This window comes from Myotis myotis, unplaced genomic scaffold (genome assembly GCF_014108235.1).
Source record: "Myotis myotis isolate mMyoMyo1 unplaced genomic scaffold, mMyoMyo1.p scaffold_m19_p_34, whole genome shotgun sequence".
In the NCBI taxonomy this organism is placed as follows: Eukaryota; Metazoa; Chordata; class Mammalia; order Chiroptera; family Vespertilionidae; genus Myotis; species Myotis myotis.
Window position 1 is genome coordinate 712,724 of NW_023416340.1, and position 21,667 is coordinate 734,390.

Consider the following 21,667-nt stretch of genomic DNA (forward strand, 5'->3'; position numbering starts at 1 on the left):
ACACACAGCTTTTAATGATTTGAGATTCAAACACGTTGCTGCATGTTGTAGGAATTTATTTCTTTTGGCCCCTGAGTAGTATTCCAGTGGATGAATGGACCAGCTCATTTACTAACCTGTGGATGGGTGGCTTCGTTTGGGATTTCATGAACAAAGCTGCTGAAAACGTCTTCATTTCTTTTGGACTAATACCCATGAGTGGAATAGTAAGTGTATGTTTAAACTTTAATAAACTATCCCAGAGATTTCCAAGGTCAGTTTATATACCTTTTATATTCCCAGCAGCAGCCGGTAAGGGTTCTAACTGCCTGAGATTGTCACTTGGTCCTCTTTGTCAGTCATTTCATTTCCCAGTGATTTTAATTTCATTTTTAATGTTTTTTAAAAACATATTTTTATTGATTTCAGAGAGGAAGGGAAAGGGGGGGGGAGAGAGAGAAACATCAATGATGAGAGAGAATCATTCATCGGCTGCCTCCTACATGCTCCCTACTGGGGATTGAGCCCAAAACCTGGGCATGTGCCCTTGAATGGAATCAAACCCAGAACCCTTCAGTCCACTGAGCCAAACTAGCTAGGACTTTAATGTTTTTATTGATTTCAGAGAGAGGAAGGGATAGGGAGAGAGAGAGAAACATTAATGATGAGAATCATTGATTGGCTGCCTCCTGCATACCCCCATCAGGGATCAAGCTGGAAACCAGGGCATGTGCCCTGACCCGGAATCGAACCGTGACTTCCTGGTTCATAGGTTGACGCTCAACCACTGACCCACACTAGCCGGGCCCCAGTGATTTTAAAATCCAGTAATGTTTTTTTGCCTGAATTTGTTATGCATTTGTATGATTATGTCTATCTCCACGATCCCTGGACCTTATGGGGGAGAACTTTATTTCAACACAGTGCCTAGCATATAGTAGATGCTTAATATACATATCCAATAAATATCTGTAGAATGAATACAATCTATTACTCCTCCAATAAAAAGATGGTAAGCTAAATATTTTTAAAGCTAATAAGTGACTTATCAGGAAGTTTCTGTCTACAACCATTTTGTGCATTACCCTGCATTTTCCCACTCAACCAGAGATGAGACTCAAACTTGACCTGATTCTGCGGCCCCTCAAGAGAGGCAAGTATATAAAAAGACCACTAAGTGCAGGCACCAAAACCCCAAGGCAGGGTTGTGTGGCTCAATCTTATGCCCTCCAGCAAAGGGCTTTAAAAATAGTAAATGTTGCCGAAACCGGTTTGGCTCAGTGGATAGAGCGTCGGCTTGCGGACTAAAGGGTCCCGGGTTCGATTCCGGTCAAGGGCATGTACCTGGGTTGAGGGCACATCCCCAGTAGGAGATGTGTAGGAGGCAGCTGATCGATGTTTCTCTCTCATAGATGTTTCTAACTATCTCTCTCCCTTCCTCTCTGTAAAAAATCAATAAATATATTTAAAAAAAAATAGTAAATGTCAATTATAATATTGTGCCCATGTAGGTGCTGCGATGCCCCGAAGACTGAGCCCTGGTTCTGTCACCAGGTTTTGTGAAGGTTTCCTCCTAAGAGTGGGGAAGAGAATGTAAGTGCTGCCACATTCTCTCCAGCCAAGATCCTCCCCACAGCGAGGTACCCGATCCCTTCCCAAGGGCCAGCTTCCCACCACATCTGGTATCTTAGAGCAACAGAATCTCTTGTGAAATGAGAGCACTTATGTCAGGTGCCTGGGCCATAGCAGGCACACAGTTAACGGGTCCGAAACAGAAAATGGGAGCGTGGCCGTGCTGAAGGCCATCTTTGGCCTTATTATTTTAACCAGCTGCTGGGCTCCCTTGACTCCAGGGGATTTTCCATTCCACAGGGACTAACTGAAATTAAGATGCACTAACAAAACTGTGGTCTATAGCTATTTATATGATATGGCCTGAATACATTATAAGTTGAGATGGAAAAGTAGGGGCCTTATGCCCAAATGAGACTGCTTCTGCCTGGGAACAGCTGCTTTCTCCGCCCTCGGCAGTGCTTGCTAGGCGTGCTGGGGACTGGTCACTACTCAGGAAGCGAAGCAGTTAAGGAAAGGACTGCCCCTCTCACCCTCCTCCCACTACTAACAGAAAAAGGTGTGTTTTTTTTAAATCACAGAAAGAGGGAGAGGAGGTTCGGTCTCACACATTATTCAAAGGAATCGCTCCTAGGGAGTGCGGTTTTTAGTTCAATGACTGACAAGTGAGGCCTGGGCCTGGGAGTATATGCGGCAGAGCCCAGAGGAGCAGGCACTAGGCACTCCGCCTGCAGGGTACTAGCCCTCCTGGATGGAGAGGGTGACACTGGAAGCTGCCTCAGGGGGTTTCTCCACTGGTGGACAAGAATATTTTCCCCAACTGTGGGAAAAAAGCCTTGACTCAAAATTGGTCCAGAGACCCGGGATGTGAATCCTTAGTTGTGTGACCACAGTGAGGTGGGAAGACAGTGTATTTATCCTGAGAAATTCTTCTCAGGACTGTGAGCAGGCTCTAAAAGTAAGTACTCACCCCAACTCTGGACCGAACTGAATATTCCTACTTCCTGCCACGCACAGAGAGCTTAGATTAGCGGGGCCAACATTCTCTCTCAGGACTCAGCCTGCTATAGAAAGGAGCAGTGACTCCATGGCCCTGACCACTTTTCCATGTGGGTGAAAACTGGAAGAAAAAGCATTCCAGCCAGAAATGCAGTCTATCTGATCCCCAGCAAACCCCTCCCCGTGGTGACCTCAGAGCAGCTGCAAGAGCTACATGCCCTCTCCCAGCCCTCCCATGTCACCAGAGCTTCGAGAATAAAATCGAATACCTTATTAGCACAGCAGGCGCTGAGGCCGTACCTGGGCTGGGGCTAAAAGCATCTGCAAATCAATCTGGAAGCTGCTCTACCTACTGGCCATTTGTTGAACACATTCCAACGTTAGGAAACACGAAACAAGGGTCCAAGAGCTCAGGGAAAAGACAGGTGCAAACCAGAGCCAATTTCACCCACAGGCTCTGGGCTAACCTCAGAATGTGGGGAGCGCTCCGATGCAGAGTCCTGGCAAGAGAGCACAGGAGCGCAAACTTTCAGACAACAAGGCAGTGGTCCTTTTCCTGTCACCTGTTTAGGAGGAGTTAGCAACTGACTCACTAACTATGGGCAGGGGAGACGGCAGTCCCCGAACCCTGCCCTGGGCCGCCCTGGACTTAGGAGCTGCCTGAAAACAAAGCTTCTCTCCCTCTTGACACCAAATTTTGTCCTCTTCTCAGATCAAAGATTAGAATGCAGCTGACTGAGAGATGAAATTAAAAAATGGCCAAAACCGGTTTGGCTCAGTGAATAGAGCGTCAGCCTGCGGACTGAAAGGTCCCGGGTTCGATTCCGGTCAAGGGCATGTACCTTGGTTGCGGGCACATCCCCAGTGGGAGGTGTGCAGGAGGCAGCTGATCGATGTTTCTCTCTCATCGATGTTTCTAACTCTCTATCCCTCTCCCTTCCTCTCTGTAAAAAATCAATAAAATATATTTTTAAAAAAAAATGATGCCCAAGGTACAGTGTTAAGTCAAACAGAAAATAAGCTGCAGGATAGTATGTACACAATTTCATGTTTTTAAACTTCTTTGGGGGGGGGGCAGTATTAGCAGAAAAAATATTACAATTATTACTGATTACTTCTGGAGATTGGGATTATAAGGGAGTTGCCTTTTCTGTAATATACCTATAAAACATCTATGGATATTTATGATGACTCAATTTTTAATAGTGAGCATGTTTACTGCTCTTGTAATTAGAAAAAATACTCGTAATGTGATGGAATGGTTCAAGTTGTTCAAATCATAAAGGTCATACCACTCCCTCTCCACAAGGTTTTGGTTTGTTTTGTTTTCTACAGCGCGCTCGCTGGCTGTGACACTGGTAGGAAGAGGCAGGTGGGTAGCAAGACAGGCCCTGAGGCACAAAAGGAGAGGGGTGGGTTTCTTTCCCACCACCACCTGCAGGAGTATAAACCCCCAAGCACTGCTCTTGAAAGTGATGATGCAGTATGTCATTTGCCAGGACAAGCAAGTGACAAGTTGTATGGGACAAACACAAAAGAGGCAGGCACAGGACTTTTTGACTTTGAACTGCTTGGGGCAGGCCTGGCAAACAAGCTTCATTTGGAGTATCATTTCCAATTGGCCAGAAGGGACTGCCTGAACAGCCATGGGATCAATGGCAATTTCTACCAAGAATAAGAGGGAGATGGGATGGGGAGGTCAGGTGGCAGCACAGACCTTCCCTAAGAAAAGTACAAGTTCAGTGTAAGTGGGAGCTGGGAAAACCCTAATCCACAGTTTACTCCCTCACTCAGTGAGATCCTACAGCGCCTCCACGCCCAACTCACAGGGGTGCTCTGTCTAGGGAGGGACACGGTATCGTTCGTCCCAGCCCTCGTCTCAGACAGGAGCCACCTGATGAAGTGGCTATGGGTGGTGTCAGAAGGGGCTGTGGTTGATGGAGAGGCATAGACAGTCACACCACACAAAGGGACATTTTATAAGGCAACTGTCTAGACCAGCCGTGGGCAAACTACGGCCCGTGGGCTGGATCCGGCCCGTTTGAAATGAATAAAACTAAAAAAAAAAAAAGACCGTACCCTTTTATGTAATGATGTTTACTTTGAATTTATATTAGTTCACACAAACACTCCATCCATGCTTTTGTTCCGGCCCTCCGGTCCAGTTTAAGAACCCATTGTGGCCCTCGAGTCAAAAAGTTTGCCCACCCCTGGTCTAGACTCTTATAATTTTTTTAAAAAAATTTTAAAAAGGGCAGGCAGAACTGCTCTGGACTATAAGAGATGAGGAAGCAATAGTCAAACACACTGTGAATATTGACTGGCTCCTAGAACAAAAAATTCAGTTTTAAGACAAATGAGTAAATTTAAACACACACTATTTATATAAAACTAGAGGCCTGGTACACAAAATCTGTGCATGGGGGGGGGGGGGGCGCGGGGGAGTAGGAGTGGGTCCCTCAGCCCGGCCTGTACCCTCTCACAGTCTGGGACCCCTCGGGGCATAGCTGGCAGTCGGACATCCCTCTCGCAATCCAGGATCCCTCGCTCCTTACCGCCTGCCTGCTCGCTGCTCTTTACCGCTTGGCTTGCTGCTCCTTAGCACTGCCACAGAGATGGGAGAGGCTCCTGCCACCTCTGCTGCACTCGCCCTGAGCCCGGCTTCTGGCTGAGTGGTGCTTCCCCCGTGGGAGTGCACTGACCACCATAGCAACTAGTCTTTTAGGCTGGGTTGTGTGCTTGATCCCCAGTAGGTGGTGTGCAGAAAGCAGCTGATCAATGATTCTCTCTTATCATTGATGTTTCTCTCTCTCTCCCCCCTCCCTTCCTCTCTGAAATCAATAAAAAATATATAAAAAAAAAATAAGTGAATTAATGCTAATATTCTTTTTTTTAAAGAGATGAGACAGATAATCTGTATTGCCAACAAACATCTCTCTCTCTTTTTAAAATATCCTCATCCAAGGATATATTATTGATTTTAAAAAGAGGAAGGGAGAAAAAGAGAAACACTGATATGAGAGGAAAATATTAATTGTTGCCACCTGTGTGCACCCTGACCAGGGATTGAGAATCTGCAATCTAGTTATGTGTCCTGACTGGGAATCAAACCCTTGACCTTTCAGTGCATGGGACAACACTCCAATCAAATATGCCACACTGGCCAGGGCAATACTAATATTCTTAAAAGTGATAATATTGTAGTTATGGAGGAGAAAGTCCTTAAGTTTAGGGACCTATGCTGAGATTTTTAGGAGTGAAGTGACATAGAGCCTGTAGCTTACTTTCAAATGGTTTAACAACTATAAAAATTAGGCAAGTAAGGGGAAATGTGCAAAATGTCTACTGGTGACTACTGGGTGATTGTTGTATGACTCTTACAACTTTTTTTTAAAAATACATATTTTTATTGATTTCAGAGAGAAAGAGGGAGAGGGAACGGGAGGGAGAGGGGGAGAGAGAGAGAGAGAGAGAGAGAGAGAGAGAGAGAGAGAAAGAGAGAGAGAGAGAGAGAGAGAGAGAGAGAGAGAGAGAGGGAGAAACATCAAGGATAAGAGAGAATCATTGATTGGCTGCCTCCTCCTCCTGCACGCTCCCTATTGGGGATCGAGCCCGCAACCTGGGCATGTGTCCTTGACCAGAATCCAACCTGGGACAATTCAGTCCGCAGGCCAACACTCTATCCACTGGACCAAACAAGCTAGGGCTCTTACAACTTTTCTACAGATTTTATAATTTTCAAATTTAATAGTTGATGAGGAAAGAAAAAGAGTCACGGATATTTACATTTAACAGTAAAGTCTGACCGGCAATAGGAAGGAAGACCAAATGCCTGGAGGGTGAAGCTTAGAGCAACGACTAGCACTCACTGAGCACTCACTCCCGTGTGCCAGGCACCTTGCTGAGCGCCTCACAGACAAGTCTTCCTGCACCCTCACAGCAGCCCTGGGAGGCAGGTCTGTCATCTCCTTCAGTTTATAGATGAGCAAATGGCAGAACAAAGATTCTAAACTCAGTCTACCTGGATCTGAAGCTCTGTATCACTAAAATGCCTCCCTAGCTAATCTGTTTGTTATTTTAAGAATACCAGGAAAAAATCCTACATGGGCCCAACAACGGGGGAATGGTTTAAATAATCTGTGATACAGCCATTTAATGGAACAAGATGCAGCAATTAAAAGTCATGTTTGCAGTCCTGGCCAGTGTTGCTCAGTGGTAGAGCGTCAGTCCACACACCTAAGAGTCATGGTCACGATTTCAATTTCCGGTCAAGGGCACGAACCTTGCAGGATTGCAGGTTCATTCCCGGTCCCAGGGGCACATGAGGAAGGTAACCAATCAACGTGTCTTCCTCACATCAATATTTCTATTTCCCTTCCTCTCGCTCTAAAAATCAATGGAAAAATGCCCTTGGATGAGGATTTGCAACAATAAAAGCCATGTTTTGTCTGGTTTAAAAAGCAGTTGTTCTTGCCCTGGCTGGTGTGGTTCAGTTGGTTGGAGTGTCATCCATTACACCATGAGGTGGCCAGTTCGACTCCTGGTCAGGGCACATACCTAGATTGTGGGTTGGATCCCCGGTCAGGGCAGGAGCAAGAGACAGTCAATTGATATTTCTCTCTCAACCCCTCTCTTTCTGTCTCTCCTCCCATTTCTCTCTTTAAAATCAGAAAAAGTAATAATAATAAAAAGTGGTTATCAAAAAATGCTTCTCCAACTCAACTCTTGGTTACTAAATTCTTTTTCTGCAGAAAACAGGAGTAGGTAAACTGGTGGGTGAATTCAGGACTCTTTTACTTCATCTAAGTTATGCTTAAAAAATTTTGAGAACTATGACATGACATATTTTGAATTATGTAAAGGTAATACATACACATATGCAGAGAAATAAGATTATAAGGAAATATATTAAACCATTAACAGAGGTTTTCACTACGTGAAGATCAACTAATCTTTAAATTCTTTTTCACATTCTTTTGTTGAATTTCTACAAATAAACATATTTTAATTATATAAATAGGAAAAAGTTCTTTTAGGAAATGGAGTACACAAGGTCCACCCCTGAACATGCAGACTAAGCTCATAGATACTATGTTGAATTTTCTCCTTAAAATTCTACAAAAGTACAAACTAATGCCAATGAAGGGAATTATATGACCAAAACTAAAAAAGACAAAGAAGAAAACAACAGAATTCAGATATCCCAGATTAAAACCCACTCACTCAATCAACAATGAGTGTATATTGGGTGCCAGGCTCTAGGGAGACAGGAGAACAGAGACTCCTGTTCTCAGGAAGTGGAACTGTGCCTGAGGAGAACTACCAGGAAGATGCCATCAAAGTGCTGCTGGGTGGGGGAGTCTGGAAGAGTGAGGGCAAGTTTCAGAGGCAGGAGAAATGTGGGCTATTTCAGACATACGAAGGGCATATGCAAAGCAGAGTAATACAAAGAAAGTCTGCTTGGTCCATGTTCTTCTAAAATATTGTTTGTATTCATGTAAAGCAATTCTAAAATCAATGCCCACCGTAGTATAAAACAAGAGAGAAAAGGAAGGATGAAGAGAGGGGAGAGGAGAAGAGGGCGTGAAGGCAGGCAGACAATGACAGCATGACAGCACTGGGTATGAGAGGGAGGAGTCAGGAGTGTGGCCGGCAGCTGGCAGGCAACGAGGAGCCAGGAGGAGGTTTTCAGTAGAACTGTCACATGCTCAGGATGGACTGAGAAGGGTGCGATGGTTGGGGCAGCGGAACTCAAGTGGAGGGGACAGAGCTAAGAGAGGACCAAGTAGAAGCGATGGACTTGGGAATTGATTAGCTAAGTCGGAGATGTCCCTGAAGCTCCGAGCTTTTTGGTGAGAGGGGACAGTGGTGCAGTCTAACAGAGCTTTCAGAGAAGCAGCAGCTTGGTGGCAGACTGTGGGCCGGGTGGAGGAGGTCTTCATATCTGAAAGGTTTCACAAGTAGAAGAGCAAGGAGAGGTATATTTTGTCACTGGGTGTAAAGAAAAGCTAGAGGGCATGGGGACAACATTCAAGCACCTGGTACCACCACAGGGGAGCCACGGGAGGAGGCCACTCACAAAAGGCTCCTGAGAAGGGGAAGCTCTCCCAGACAGGAAAATCCAAACTAGTAAGTGCAGGAGGAATTAGAGTTAGAACTATGGTGAGCAGGGTCTCAGGCAAGAACCATCAATGGATACTAAAACTAGTGGGCGAAAGTGTTAGGAGAAACCAGACATTAGAGTCTCAAATCACCTCCCTACAAAATCCTTACTCATTACAAAGGGGCAAATAGTAGCTTTACAGTGGAGAAGCCTGGCAGGCACCACCACCTCAATCAAGGGATCAAGACATCTCCAGTGATGGGGCAAACTGACATCACATGCCACCTGGGGTGAGGCAGTGAGGACACAGCATTGCTTCCCTGCGATTTCTGCCACAAGCACACCCCTGAATCTAATCATGAGGAAACGTCAACAAAACAAGCCGAAACCGGTTTGGCTCAGTGGATGGAGCGTCGGCCTGCGGACTGAAAGGTCCCGGGTTTGATTCCGGTCAAGGGCATGTACCTGGGTTGCGGGCACATCCCCAGTGGGAGATGTGCAGGAGGCAGCTGATCGATGTTTCTCTCTCATTGATGTTTCTAACTCTCTATCTCTCTCCCTTCCTCTCTGTAAAAAATCAATAAAATATATTTAAAAAAAAACAAAACAAAACTAAACTAAAAAATAGCCACGTTGAGGAACATCCTACAAAATAACTGATCTGTACTCTTTAAAACTATCAAGGCCATTAAAAACAGACAGACTAAATGGTTTTAGATTAAAGAAGACTTAAGAGACCTGACAACTGTATGTAATCTCTCACAAAAAAATTATCTTTTACTACACAGGACATTTTAATGGAACTAATGAAATGAAAATGTCTATAGATTATATAGGTTAGTACTGCATCAGTGTTAATGTCCTAGTTTTTAAAATTACATGGTGATGTAAGAGAATGTTTTTTAGGAAATATCCACTGAAGTATTTAGGAGTAAAGCTGCATCATATCTGTAACAAATATTTCAGGAAAAAAGATACAAATATGTAGAGAAAGAATGATACAGGGAATATGGTAAAATGTTAACATTTATGGAATTTTTTGTTACTTTCAAATTGTTACAACTTATGATTTTCCTATAAATCTGAAATAAGTTAAAAATAAGTTAAAAAATAAAGGGAAAAAGAGCCCACCCCTTCCTTCCAATGCCACAAACTATCTCTCTGAAACATTGGTGCAACTAGAAAGAATTTAATCACCCAATTGCTTTGTGTAGATTTCCTCCTGGCCCAAGGGAGAGGTGCCAGGAAGAAACAGATACAAAACCAGTGTCTAGCCCTGGCCAGTGTGGCTCAGTTGGTGGGAGCGTTGTTCCATGAACTGGAAAGTCGGGGCTCTGATTACCCACCATGGCACATACCTGGGTTGTGGTTTGATCCCCAGTCAGGGCCAGTACAGGAGGCAACCGATCAATGTTTATCACATTGATGTTTCTCTCTCCCTCCCTCTCTCTAAAACCTATAAACATATCCCCTGGTGAGGATTAAAAAACAAAAACAAAACCATGGACACTCAGAAAAAGCCTTGGTTACAGAATGGACTAAACAAAGCTGCAGGTCTGCTGTGATTATGCAAAGTGCTTGCTGTTTCAATGCTAAGCCTGGTGTGTTGCAGAGAAAACCCTGGAAATAATGACAAAGTCTTTAACGGGCTTCCATATGAAACCTACATTCCCTGGTTCTGCACATCCTGAGGAAATATTAAAACCAGTCACCCAACTTAGCATGGTGCTGCTTAAATTATCAGCAGAGCCTGGCAGGGTGTCCACACCACACAATACTTCCTATCACTACAGATAACACCGGAATCAGGAAGAACACAGAGGGAGACCATAATACTCACTTTGGTTTCAAATCAGTTTAAGCCTATATTCTTGAGCTCAACTACTAATGCTCAAGAATTCATGTAATCCTGTGCCCACTGTACCTCCTTCTCCCCAAAGCTCATCAGCTTTGCAAGCATCCAGGAGAAGAACAAGGGAAACAGCATGAAACTAGAAGCTCCAGGGTTTTCAAAAGAGAGGCCAGAAGACATGTTGTAGGAATTCTAAGTGCATTAAATGTATGTTTTAACACAGGTAAAATTGTGTCACTTCAATACAAAGAAGAAAAAATTTAAGACAGTTGGCTTTCACATAACACCAAGTTGTCAGTGGAGTTGAAATGTAGTTGCTTGATAGAAGATACCCAAGCTGTTTTTTTTCTTATTTCTATTAAAAAAACTTTTTTTTAAATCTCTCAAAACATGAATCTCAGGCACTATAACAGTTACAACTAGTCATTCATTTTATTAAACCAAAATGTATTACCATTTGTGTCTAGTCTAGTACTGAGGACACAATGAGAAATAAGACCCTTTCCCTGCCCTCAAGAAGCTGACAGGCAGGCAGGCTGCATGCTATGACAGGGAGCTGGGGGCACAGAGAAGACAACTAGATGGTCCACAACTGCAGCCTTGAGAACAGGACAGCTCCTGTGTTCTGAAAGCTCTACTGGACCTGGCGCCACAGCCTCACAACTATGGAGATAGAGGGAGGAACCCGACAGCTGTCGGGACTGCTCAGCTCCTTCTCAGAACGCATCTCACACTAAGCGAGAGCTGATTCCAGAATCTCTAGAGGGCTTAGCCTCTGGAAAGCATGCAGTGTAGACAGTGAAAGCTGTAATTGGCTCTGAGGTAACGCACTTACCTGTGGCTTCAATGTACTCAATGCATCTCTCAATAAAAACAGGAATTGGCTTCTCGGGAGTCACGACGGTTGTTAAGGGGACCCCAAAATAGTTACTCTCCCAGGTTGCCTTTGTGATGGATGGCCGGGGTTTAGGCTTTGGTTTCTGTCCAAGAAAGAGAAAAGAAAGCAGAAAAATAAAGTGAGTCTCATCATGCACCTACACATCAGGAAGGCTTCTCGGGGAGAACTCACAGTGGTGCGGAAATTGCTGGAAAGGTTCCAAGCAGGACAGAGAGACCCCCTTGTTCATCTCACTAAGTTGGCATTTTCTAGCCTCCAAGTATCACACAATCTGCCAGCAAGCTGCCTCATAATCACACCTTGAGCAAGAGACTGCAGTGCCAGAACAAAGGTGTTTATAAGAAGCAGGCCATGTTTATTTAATAACAATGAAATGACTATCCACAGCCTTTATCAGGGGTGCACTGGCATAAACAGGAAGTTTTCCAAACATCCCGAATGGCAATAGATGTTATACACTCAACGATGACTAAACTCTTAAAAAGATAAAAGATGGAATTGAAAACTAATAACTTACTCTTTCCAGAACAGAGATAGACCATGTATTCTGCTAAGGCTGAAAGCCCCCAGTGAGAATTCCCTTAGATACATCACCTGGTATCAATGGCTTCTGCATTTGAAAAGGGCAAAACTAACTCATCAAAGGTAACTGTCTTTTCTTTCTCAGCAGTCACCTTCCTCACACAGTAGGAGTAGCAGCTGCAACTACTTGAGAGCTTCCTATGTACTAAGCAAGTCCCAAATATTATTCCTTTTAAACCTCATGATATTCCATTTTACCAAGGAAAAACGTCACATACCTAAATGACACAACTAGTAAGTGACAGTGCTAGGATTCGAACACAGGAGGGTCTGTCTCCAAAGATCCTGTCAGTAGTTATTACTGTTAGGAGTTACCCAGATTGTAGTGTATCTTTAATCATTTATCCAACCTTAGAGTCATCGTCTGCCTAGCCCAAGAACTTTTGAAAAAACACAATGAACCCATTGGTCAAGAGCACAGGTTTTGCAGTTAGCCAGACTTGGGTAGGTAACTGAATTTTTCTAGGACTTAGCTTCATCTGTAGAATGGGGTTCCTAACACCCAAACCCACAGATCTGCTGAGTCTGGAGTGAAATAATTCATATAAAGCACTTAAGCAAGTGTCTGCTGCATTGTAAGTATTCAACTGATGGAGGCTCAATTTTCTAGCTAACTTAGATTGTTAGAAGATACCTCTTCATCTTGTTCTAATATTGGGGGAGAGGGGAGTATAAGATTAAAATTTATTGTCTATGTACTAGTACTATGGTTAGAAGGCTTTATGGTGATTAGAAATAGCTTCCTTGCAGCTTAAAAGTTCCATTTTTAAAATTCCTTAAGACCAACTAATTTGGAAGTCTCCGTTTTATTGAAGAACAGTGCTGCTATTAGTTTTGACAGCCAAATTCTGCCAAATTGAGATTGGTAAAAAGAATCTCCGAAATCCAGAGTCTTCTTTGCATATTCAGATTCTAGAGCTAATAGGCTAAACAGAATGGAGAGAATACTGTTTGATTCATTGTGATCTGGCTTCAAACGTGTATAAAGATAGAAGCTCTCAGCCGTCTTCCCTTTAGTAAGAACTCACATTGTTGGGCAACTACTGTATACTGGGTGCTGAGCCATTGCCTTCCATCATATCATTTCACCCTCACGTCCATCTTGTGAGCAGGTTGCTGTCCCTGAGATGCTAAGTCACTTAACCAAAGTCACAGAACTTGTCTGTCAGGGTTCAAACCTAGGTCTATTAGATTCTAAAGCTTAAATTCTTTTTTTTTTTAAAAAAATATTTTATTGATTTTTTTACAGAGAGGAAGGGAGAGGGACAGAGAGCTAGAAACATCAATGAGAGAGAAACATCGATCAACTGCCTCCTGCACACTCCCCACTGGGGATGCGCCCGCAACCAAGGTACATGCTCCTGACCGGAATCGAACCCGGGACCCTTGAGTCCGCAGGCCGACGCTCTATCCACGGAGCCAAACCGGTTAGGGCAAAAGCTTAAATTCTTTATGTTGCACTTCACATAAGTAGAGGATGCTAGGGAGACAGTCTAGATTGGTTCTTTCATGTAAAGATACATCATAAATCATTTATTTGTTTTTCCTTATTTCTTTGTAAAAAGTGTGAAGGCAGAGCCTGCTTGCCTTGGCAGTCTACACGGGGAGATATCGGCAGCTACTCCCCACAACCTGAGAGGCTATGTCACTGGTCTCACAAGGAATGGGCATACTGCAGTGGGCCAGGGCCAGGCTTGTGGAGTGTGTGGCTCTTCTCTGCGTCCTAAGGATCCATTCACATTCCTCCATACTGAATCAGTTAGCTGATAGCAGGTTGAATGAAATAGAGACTGGACTGTCTTTCTCTTTGGGTTGTCACTTCAGGTAATGTCAGCCCGCAGCCTAGAAATGGGCTTGTTCCTTCTTTCATATATATTTTATCCTCTGCTGTCCTTTTTTCTTGCCACATGTTTGCACAGGAAGTCCTCAAAGAATCTCAGACTAAACAGGAAGTGATCTGTTTTCTCTATAAAGGGTATCAAAAGGAATGAGAATGGGCAGGATAAGGAAAGGGAACAGTTGACTCAGACCTAGAAGCTAGTTTAGCGGCTTTTATGTAGAGACCCCTACTTTTAAGTTTACAGGTTGTACAAATTTGTAAGTAACCTGCCCTTCTAAATTGGTCTTATTAACTTGGAAATGAACTGAATCACTGAAGATACACCTGGGTCCCTCTACCTTGATCCTATTTTGTTACCCGCCCCCCCCCTCCCCCCCTTAGATGGTGTTTTAACAAAGGCCAAAATCTCAGTTATACTTCTGTGGTTTTAGGAAATTTCCCATATTTTAGATCATTTTTTTCCTTATGTGTGCTTCAAAATACAGGGATTGAATGATTTTGGAGCAAATATATCAACAATATTTATGAGCATGGACTTTGGAGAAAGGGAAGACTGGGCACTATGACAACTATTTCAAATAGCTATAGGACGATCTCATGGAAAGAGAACAGAAATACACAGAAAGGCAATTTTGGCCAATATAAACAGAAAGTTAAAAACAAGAAAACCCCAGCTGTTTAAAAAGGATGGGAACTGCTGTGTAAGTATTCAAAGCAGAGGCCGCAACCTACCTGCCATACCCGTCAAGGAGATTCTGCCATCGAATGGAAGGCTTTAAAATGAGACGTCTCATAGGTAGCCCCCTCACCTTGAAGGGTCGAGATCTAGTTTAGCACTTCAACTTACAAATACAGAAACAGAGAGTAAGCTTTAACAGCGTCAGCTCCCCTTACTGAATGACATGGATTCATTCTCTCTCTCTCTCTCTCTCTCTCTCTCTCTCTCTCTCTCTCTCTCTCTTTCTCTCTAACAAATTCTGATTTACAGACTGTCACATACCCCCTTGAAATAAATGAAGGCTCTGTAGGGTGTTACAAAATAAGGTAAGGAATTCTTGTGCAACTAATTCTAAACCTTCTTAGTAAGTAAATCAGACTGCGGTGCATGCCAAGAGTTGGGCCAGACTGCTGATACAACGAGCACCACATCAGGTATCTGAAGAGTCCTGGGCAAATGGAAGATGGAAATGCCATGCTTCTGAGTGGCCTGCCAGATGTCTCAGTCCCCGGTCAGACATGTGTCACTCATTAGGAGTCACTAGAGCCCTTTCAGCAGCAGGTCCTTGGAGAGCAGAAAGTAACAGCATGCTAACATCCATCTTCTTTTGGGGGCACTCACTTAGCAGGCTAAATTGAGAAAAAGAATCTAGCCAGAGGAAACCAAGCCCTGAGAATAATCTACACATCTGTGTCTCCAAGTTTAGAGTCTGACTGAGTCAAAACCGGAAAATAATAGTGATTCATTAGGAGCGGTCGTGTGCAGAACACTGTGCTAGGTGCTCTGAGCAATTATCTGAACTTCACAGCCAGCCTTCAAGTGAGGGCTATGAGCCTCATTTTACAGATGAGAAAACAGGCCCAGAGAGACTCAGCCCCAGTACCGAGACAGCCAGGATGCAGGATGCAGACAGAGGCTAGTGATCGGTGAATGCCAAAGTCCCGGGGTTCTTTCCCTAATAGGGACTAGCTTCATGACGAAATGCCACTGACATAAACAAAGGACTGGGTCCACTTGAATCATCCTCACCTTGCCTTTTTGGATAAATATTTTCTGAATGAATGACAGTCCACTGTTTTTACTTCAGTTTCCTTAAGAACACTGTGCCTGATTCTTAGTCTTGATACTTATCAGGTGGCAAAGGAAATAGCAATGAACCACTAGTTTATGGCAGTGTACTGCAAAGAAATGGGGATTGGAATTTGCCTCTGGCCTCTTGGCATTTCCGAAATGAGAAAAGAGCATTAACAGGAAAGTCCCAACTTTGCCAGAGCGGGAAGACGTCTGTCGCTTGCCCCTCCATGTCCACAAGGGCAAGAAAAAGACTAGAATTCAAGCCCAGGAATAACAAACAGGCTGGAGAAGGGCCCCTTCTATCAAACTATACAATGCCTGCGTTCCAGAGCCTGACGTGTAGTAGGCACTTAATACATTTCCCGAACAAAACCAGTTTCTAAGAATGCACGGGGCTAATGTCTCTTGATAGCTTTTCAGGTTTAGATGAGAACTATCACTGTGGGTTCAGAGGTTTTTCTTCTCACACTGTGCTGTTCTCACTAGGAAGAAGAGGTGAGGTTCAGAGGTCTTGTTCACACAGACAGTACTATCACAGACAATCAATTCCCTGTATGACTCTGAGGGCACCAAACGGGGATAGTACTTTATATACACGTATGGCCATTTTCCTACTGGGCTAAGTTTCTAGAGGGCAAGAATCTTGGCATTTTTCTTTTTGAATGAATTATAGCCCAGGTCACATAGCAAACTAGCAGCAGAGCTAACACGAGGACTAAAGTCATCTCTCGCCTTCAATGAACTTACAACCTAATTGGTAAGAGAAGACATACACCACAGTAAACAAAGTTGATCTAGATATCAGATGAGTTAAGTACCAACTGAGCCACAAAGAAGTCTCTCATGGTGCCAAAGGAGAGGTCAGTCACCCTCACTGGATAAAGAGTATTCTACCTTCTGTAGGAGCAACAGGTATCGCTATGCAGTGATGCTGAACAGTCAACCTCAAATATTCTCTCCTGGTCTCCATGTCAATTAGTTATCCAGATTTTAGGGTCAGAAAATATGGTCGCTAGAGTTGTACCACCTAGCCCAGCCTTTTAAATGATTGGTAACATCTCTAATAAAGGAAATAAAAAAACATTCTCTCTCTCTCTCTCTTTTGTTTTTAAAGGAGGAACAGGGACAGTGACCTCTGAGAGGGGACAATTCTCCCTTTTCCGAGTGAAACTGATATACGCAAAGTCCTAGAAGGTCCCACACATGGTCGCATGGTTTGTCAAGTTGTGTGATGGCATACCCTGGACTAACTGTAGCTGGTATGATAGAAAAATCGAAAGATTCCTTCATTGGCCAGCTGGCATGGTTCAGTGGTTGAGTGTTGACCTATGAACCAGGAGGTCACAGTTCGATTCCTGGTCAGGGCACATGCCCGGGTGTGGGCTAGATCCCTAGTGTGGGGTGTGCAGGAGGCAGCCAATCAATGATTCTCTTTCATCATTGATGTTTCTATCTCTCTCTCTCTCCCTTCCTCACTGAAATAAAAATATATTAAAAAATAAAAGAAAGATTCCATCAAATGTGTCACTGTCACTACAGGTTTACTCAAAGCACTTTCTTGCATTCCATATTCACATTACTGAATTCTGATTGGCTATGATTCTCTCACATTTCCCACAGAGCTTCAAAAAGACCTTTTCTTTTCTTTTTTAAAAATCCTCACTCAAGGATATTTTTCCATTGATTTTCATAGAGAGTGGAAGAGAGGGAAAGACAGAGAAATATCGACGTGAGGGCCCAGGCTGGGAGGAGCCTGCAACTGAGGTATGTGCCTCTGACAGAACCAAATCTGGGACCATTCAGTCCTTAGGCCGATGCTCTATCCACTGAACTAAACCGGCTAGGGCTCAAAAAGACCTTGCCAATGAAGCTATTTGCTCATGCCCCAAATGCATTCTTGGTTAACTGGTGCTCCCCCTTCTGTCTCTGATCAAACCAAAGCCCAAGTTTAAGAGAAAACCCGGGGGTGGGTTTGTTCTTACTGGCGAAGTCTATTATGAAAGCACAAGTGCTCAGACTTGTCTCCTTCAGGCTGGCAGTCAGTACTATGCTGGGGTCACTCACCATCTCAGGGCATCTTCATTTAGGGAGGAACAGGAAGTATCACTAAGTCTCAGCTTTCCTAGCATCCCTAATCCCCTCGCATGATGGGAAAAGAAAGGCAGGTTGTCCCCTCAGTGCCCCAAATAAACTGAGACCAATAATTTTTTGCTCTATTAAAGGCACGACCGCCCTGGCCCGTTTACTCAGTGGTTAGAGCGTAGGCCCATGGACCAAAGGGTCATGGTTCAAGTTCCGGTTAAGGGCCTATACCTTGATTGGAGGTTCTCGAGCCCTGGTCGGGGGACGTACAGGAGACAACCAATTGATGTGTCTCTCAAATCCATGTTTCTCTTTCTCCCTCCCTTTCACTCTCTCTTGAAATCAATGAAAAAAATACCCTCTGGCGAGGGTTAAAATAAAATAAAGGCATGACATCTAGCAAATATGGATCAATCCCTGTTGTTGTTTCAGACTGAAAGGCCAACGCAATATGGGGCTGCGGGGTTGGGGGTGGTGGTGGTGGTGGTGGTCTACTAGTTCCAGGAAAGTTTTTTAAAAAATATGTTTTTATTGATTTGAGAGAGAGAAAGACAGAAACATTGACATCAATCAGTTACCTCCTGTATGCACCCCAGGCGGGTAACGAACCTTCAACTCAGGCATATCCTCTGACCGGGAATCGGATTGGTGATCCTTTGGTGCACAGAGCGATGCTCAACCAACTGAGCCACACTGGCCAGGGCCCAGGAAAATTTTTACAAAAATCCTTCTTGACTCAATACTCACTGAATGTGGACTTCCCAGAGCTACACGCCAGTCTTTACCTGCTTCCCTGCTCTCCAACATTGGAGAAAACGAATTCCGAAGGCCTTTCTCTAGGGAAGTGGAGGCGCTTCCTGACCAGAGCGGAAATAATCTGGTCCTTACAAAGACGTTTCAGTATCACTAGGTGTTGGGGGAACAAGTTGACTCAGTGAAGATCAGAGCAATCCCCTGTTCTTTGAAAAGAGAGTTGGGTTGCCTATTGTAATATATATATATATACAGAGAGCAGGTGTGCTGTAAGCTAAAGGCAAACAGTTAAAGATAGTCTATTTTTATTACCAAAAACACACTACAGCAGTGCGTTAGGCTTAAAATAAACTGAGAAACGAATGACACCAGTTCAAAATAATTTCTCAGAGTTCCAGCTGCTATTTCAGTGTCTCCATGCCTTTTTTGTCTTCTACTCAACTAGACTCTGAAGCTAGAAACAAACAGCACCATGCTGTTCTTAGGAGGCAGTGTGGGCAAATGGGCTTTTTTCAGATAATTTGTTTAAAAGGAACAAATTGACTCGACTGACTGAGTGGTCCAAATGTGTGCCTGGCTACTGAATAGTACCATCTTTCTAGTAGACTGGATTCTAAAAACCCAACGGAAGTGGAAGCCAGTGGACCAGGCTTCAAAAATCTCAGCTCCTCCTCTTGACTAACTTGGGCAGGGTATTTAATCTCTCTGAGCCTATTTTCTCATCTCCCAAACCCAAAATTTTAAAAAAATCACTGATAAGAGAAATAGATGACAACTATTATGAAAATGCCTGGTATGTACCTGGTACACAATAGGTAGGTATTTAAAAAGGTAGCAAAGTACAAAACCCTTTGTATGGTATGCACAGCCCTGCTACTTGGCCTGGTTCTACTTCGCTTTTTGCAGTAACCACTCTAGGTTTCTTTCAACTCTTTGAACATGCCATGTTTTTGCAGCTCCAAGTTTCATACTGTTTTCTTGAAAGCTCCCCTCATGAAACCCCCATCTTCACTGACTCTGCCTGCCTCACCCTAGAAGTCTCAGCTTTATGTATCATTTCTTTAGAGAGCTTTCCCAGATATACTTGCTACACAATTCCACAGTACCCTGTACCTCCCTTCTGGTAACATTCAAAATGCATGTGGGTTCATGCTTAACATCTATCATCCCTGTGACTTGAGCTAGATCAGCACAAGTGCTCATTAAATGCCTATGCACTGCATGGTTTCCTTCCTAAAATAATGAATAAGCATGAGTTTTGGAGCAAAAGTATTGCTCTTAAAAAATACAATTCATTCGAAAACTAGAAAATCCAAGGTCAGGTCGGTGCCCCCACCCCATTTTTAAGACCAGGGTATTTATTTGGCCTCACAGCTCACTGAGTAGGACCAGCCCTTTGGAAGCACACACTGAGAGTCTTTTCTGAGCAGGTCAAAAAAATCTTATTCCATACCATTCAGCCTGTCTGTCAAATGCAACATCCCTCCCTGGGGAGGGAGCAGCCCAATTCCCCAGCTGGTTTGTATTCACACTAGAAACTTTAACTCCGTTCTAGGCCTCACAAAATGAGAGCTGTGTCCACACAAAGCCACAACAACTAGCCAATTCACTGAATCCAATGAAATAAGCCAATTCACTGGGAGGAACACAAACTGTCAAACTGGGTACTTGGTGCCTTATAGACCAAACAATGCGTGATTGAATTGGTTTGCTTTTCAATAGGTTGTCTTGTCATGTGGTAGGCTCCAGTGAGTGAAAGATTTTCTTTATCATTGTTTTGTCTTTAAAAAAACACAAACCAAAAAAAAACACAAAAATAAGAGCACATAAGATAGAAGGGTAAATAACCAATAATGGCTTCTCTTTAATTTGTGGTCAAACACACCAAATTCAGCAATTTGAGCTTGCCCAAAAGGCACATTTTGTGGAGCAAGGCACCCCAGCCTGTTTTTTTTGCTTTAAAATAAGACCCTGCCAGTCCTGATCTCCTCTTTGCAAACGCATGGCACTGGGAGACAGAGACCATGTGCAACAACAGCTCTTTACAGACAAAGCATCTATTCATAGACCCCACTCAAGTGCAATCGTAGATTTTCAATTTCATTCAGCTGAGTGCGGAAGACTCCCACTATGAGGGTGGGTTGCTAAATGGTTCAGCTGGGAAAAGGACCCAGAATGAGAGTCAGCTCTACAGTCTGCACTTTCATTAGCAGAAATGAAAGCGAGTCCCTCACTCCGAGTCCAATTTTACAGTAAAGAGCTAATCCAGCAAATGAGCCAGGAGGCTGAGCAATTTCTCTTCTCCACATCACTTCAGTACCCAGAGCATAGCTTTTTTGTTGTTGTCGGGGCTGTTGCTAGGGTAAGGGCTGAAAAAATAGCTAAATAACCCATAGGGTTAAAATTTACACAAAAGGGAGGGAAAATGTTGGTCCCACAAGCCCACAGCTAGACCTGATCACTTTTATCCTTTCTTTGAATACAACATGTATTTTTTTCACCTTCCAGCCTTTTCATACCTCATTCCTTAAGGTCTAGTTAAATATCATAACTAATGCTCCCAGCATGCAATATGCTCATTCCATTCCCCACAACCATATGAGGACAGTACTACTATGTTCTCCCCAAAAGCAGAAGGGATGTGGAGAGGTGAATCATATGCCCAAAGTCCCAGTGAGAAAGTGGAGGAGTTGGGATTTAGCATCCCCTTCCCAGAGTCTGAGCTAATCACATACTATGCTACCTTAACTACTCCCAACATGGGATTTCTGCTCTGCCCCAACACAGCCCATCCCTACTTAGCCCCTCCACCCCCCAGCAGAGCACCTATTTTCACAATGTGCATGGGTTTTGCTGCCTCAACTGGGTGCATAGGTCTGTGCCATTCCCCCAGTGGTGACTGGCAGGAGGCACTAAGTGTGTTTTCCATTACCAACTGGTTCCCCCCTCACTTCAAATAAATACTTATTGCTTTGTCACATGACAGTAAAAATCAAAGGCCAAATCCCCCATGTCGGGGCTGGCATGACATTCTCTGGCCCATGGTATCTTGCTTTTCCAGTAGGACAAGTGTCAGTCTGCATTAATGGCAGCAATTTTAATTGGAGGTTTGCTCCAAACGGGAAGAGAATCAAGGTTTTGCTTATCTCTGCATTAAGATGACAAAGCAGATACACTCATTTCAAAGCACCATTTTCCAAGGCAGGAAAAGACAA

General features: G+C 43.8%; 1 protein-coding gene across 1 annotated transcript in view; it reads right to left on the reverse strand.

Moving 5' to 3' along the window:
• ARHGAP35 (Rho GTPase activating protein 35) overlaps positions 1–21,667 on the reverse strand; it is a 136,912-nt gene that overhangs the window by 58,486 nt on the left and 56,759 nt on the right. Inside the window, exon 3 of the mRNA XM_036303001.1 lies at positions 11,341–11,485. Within this exon, the coding sequence (XP_036158894.1) occupies positions 11,341–11,485 (145 nt within the window). The remainder of the gene's footprint in view (positions 1–11,340; positions 11,486–21,667) is intronic.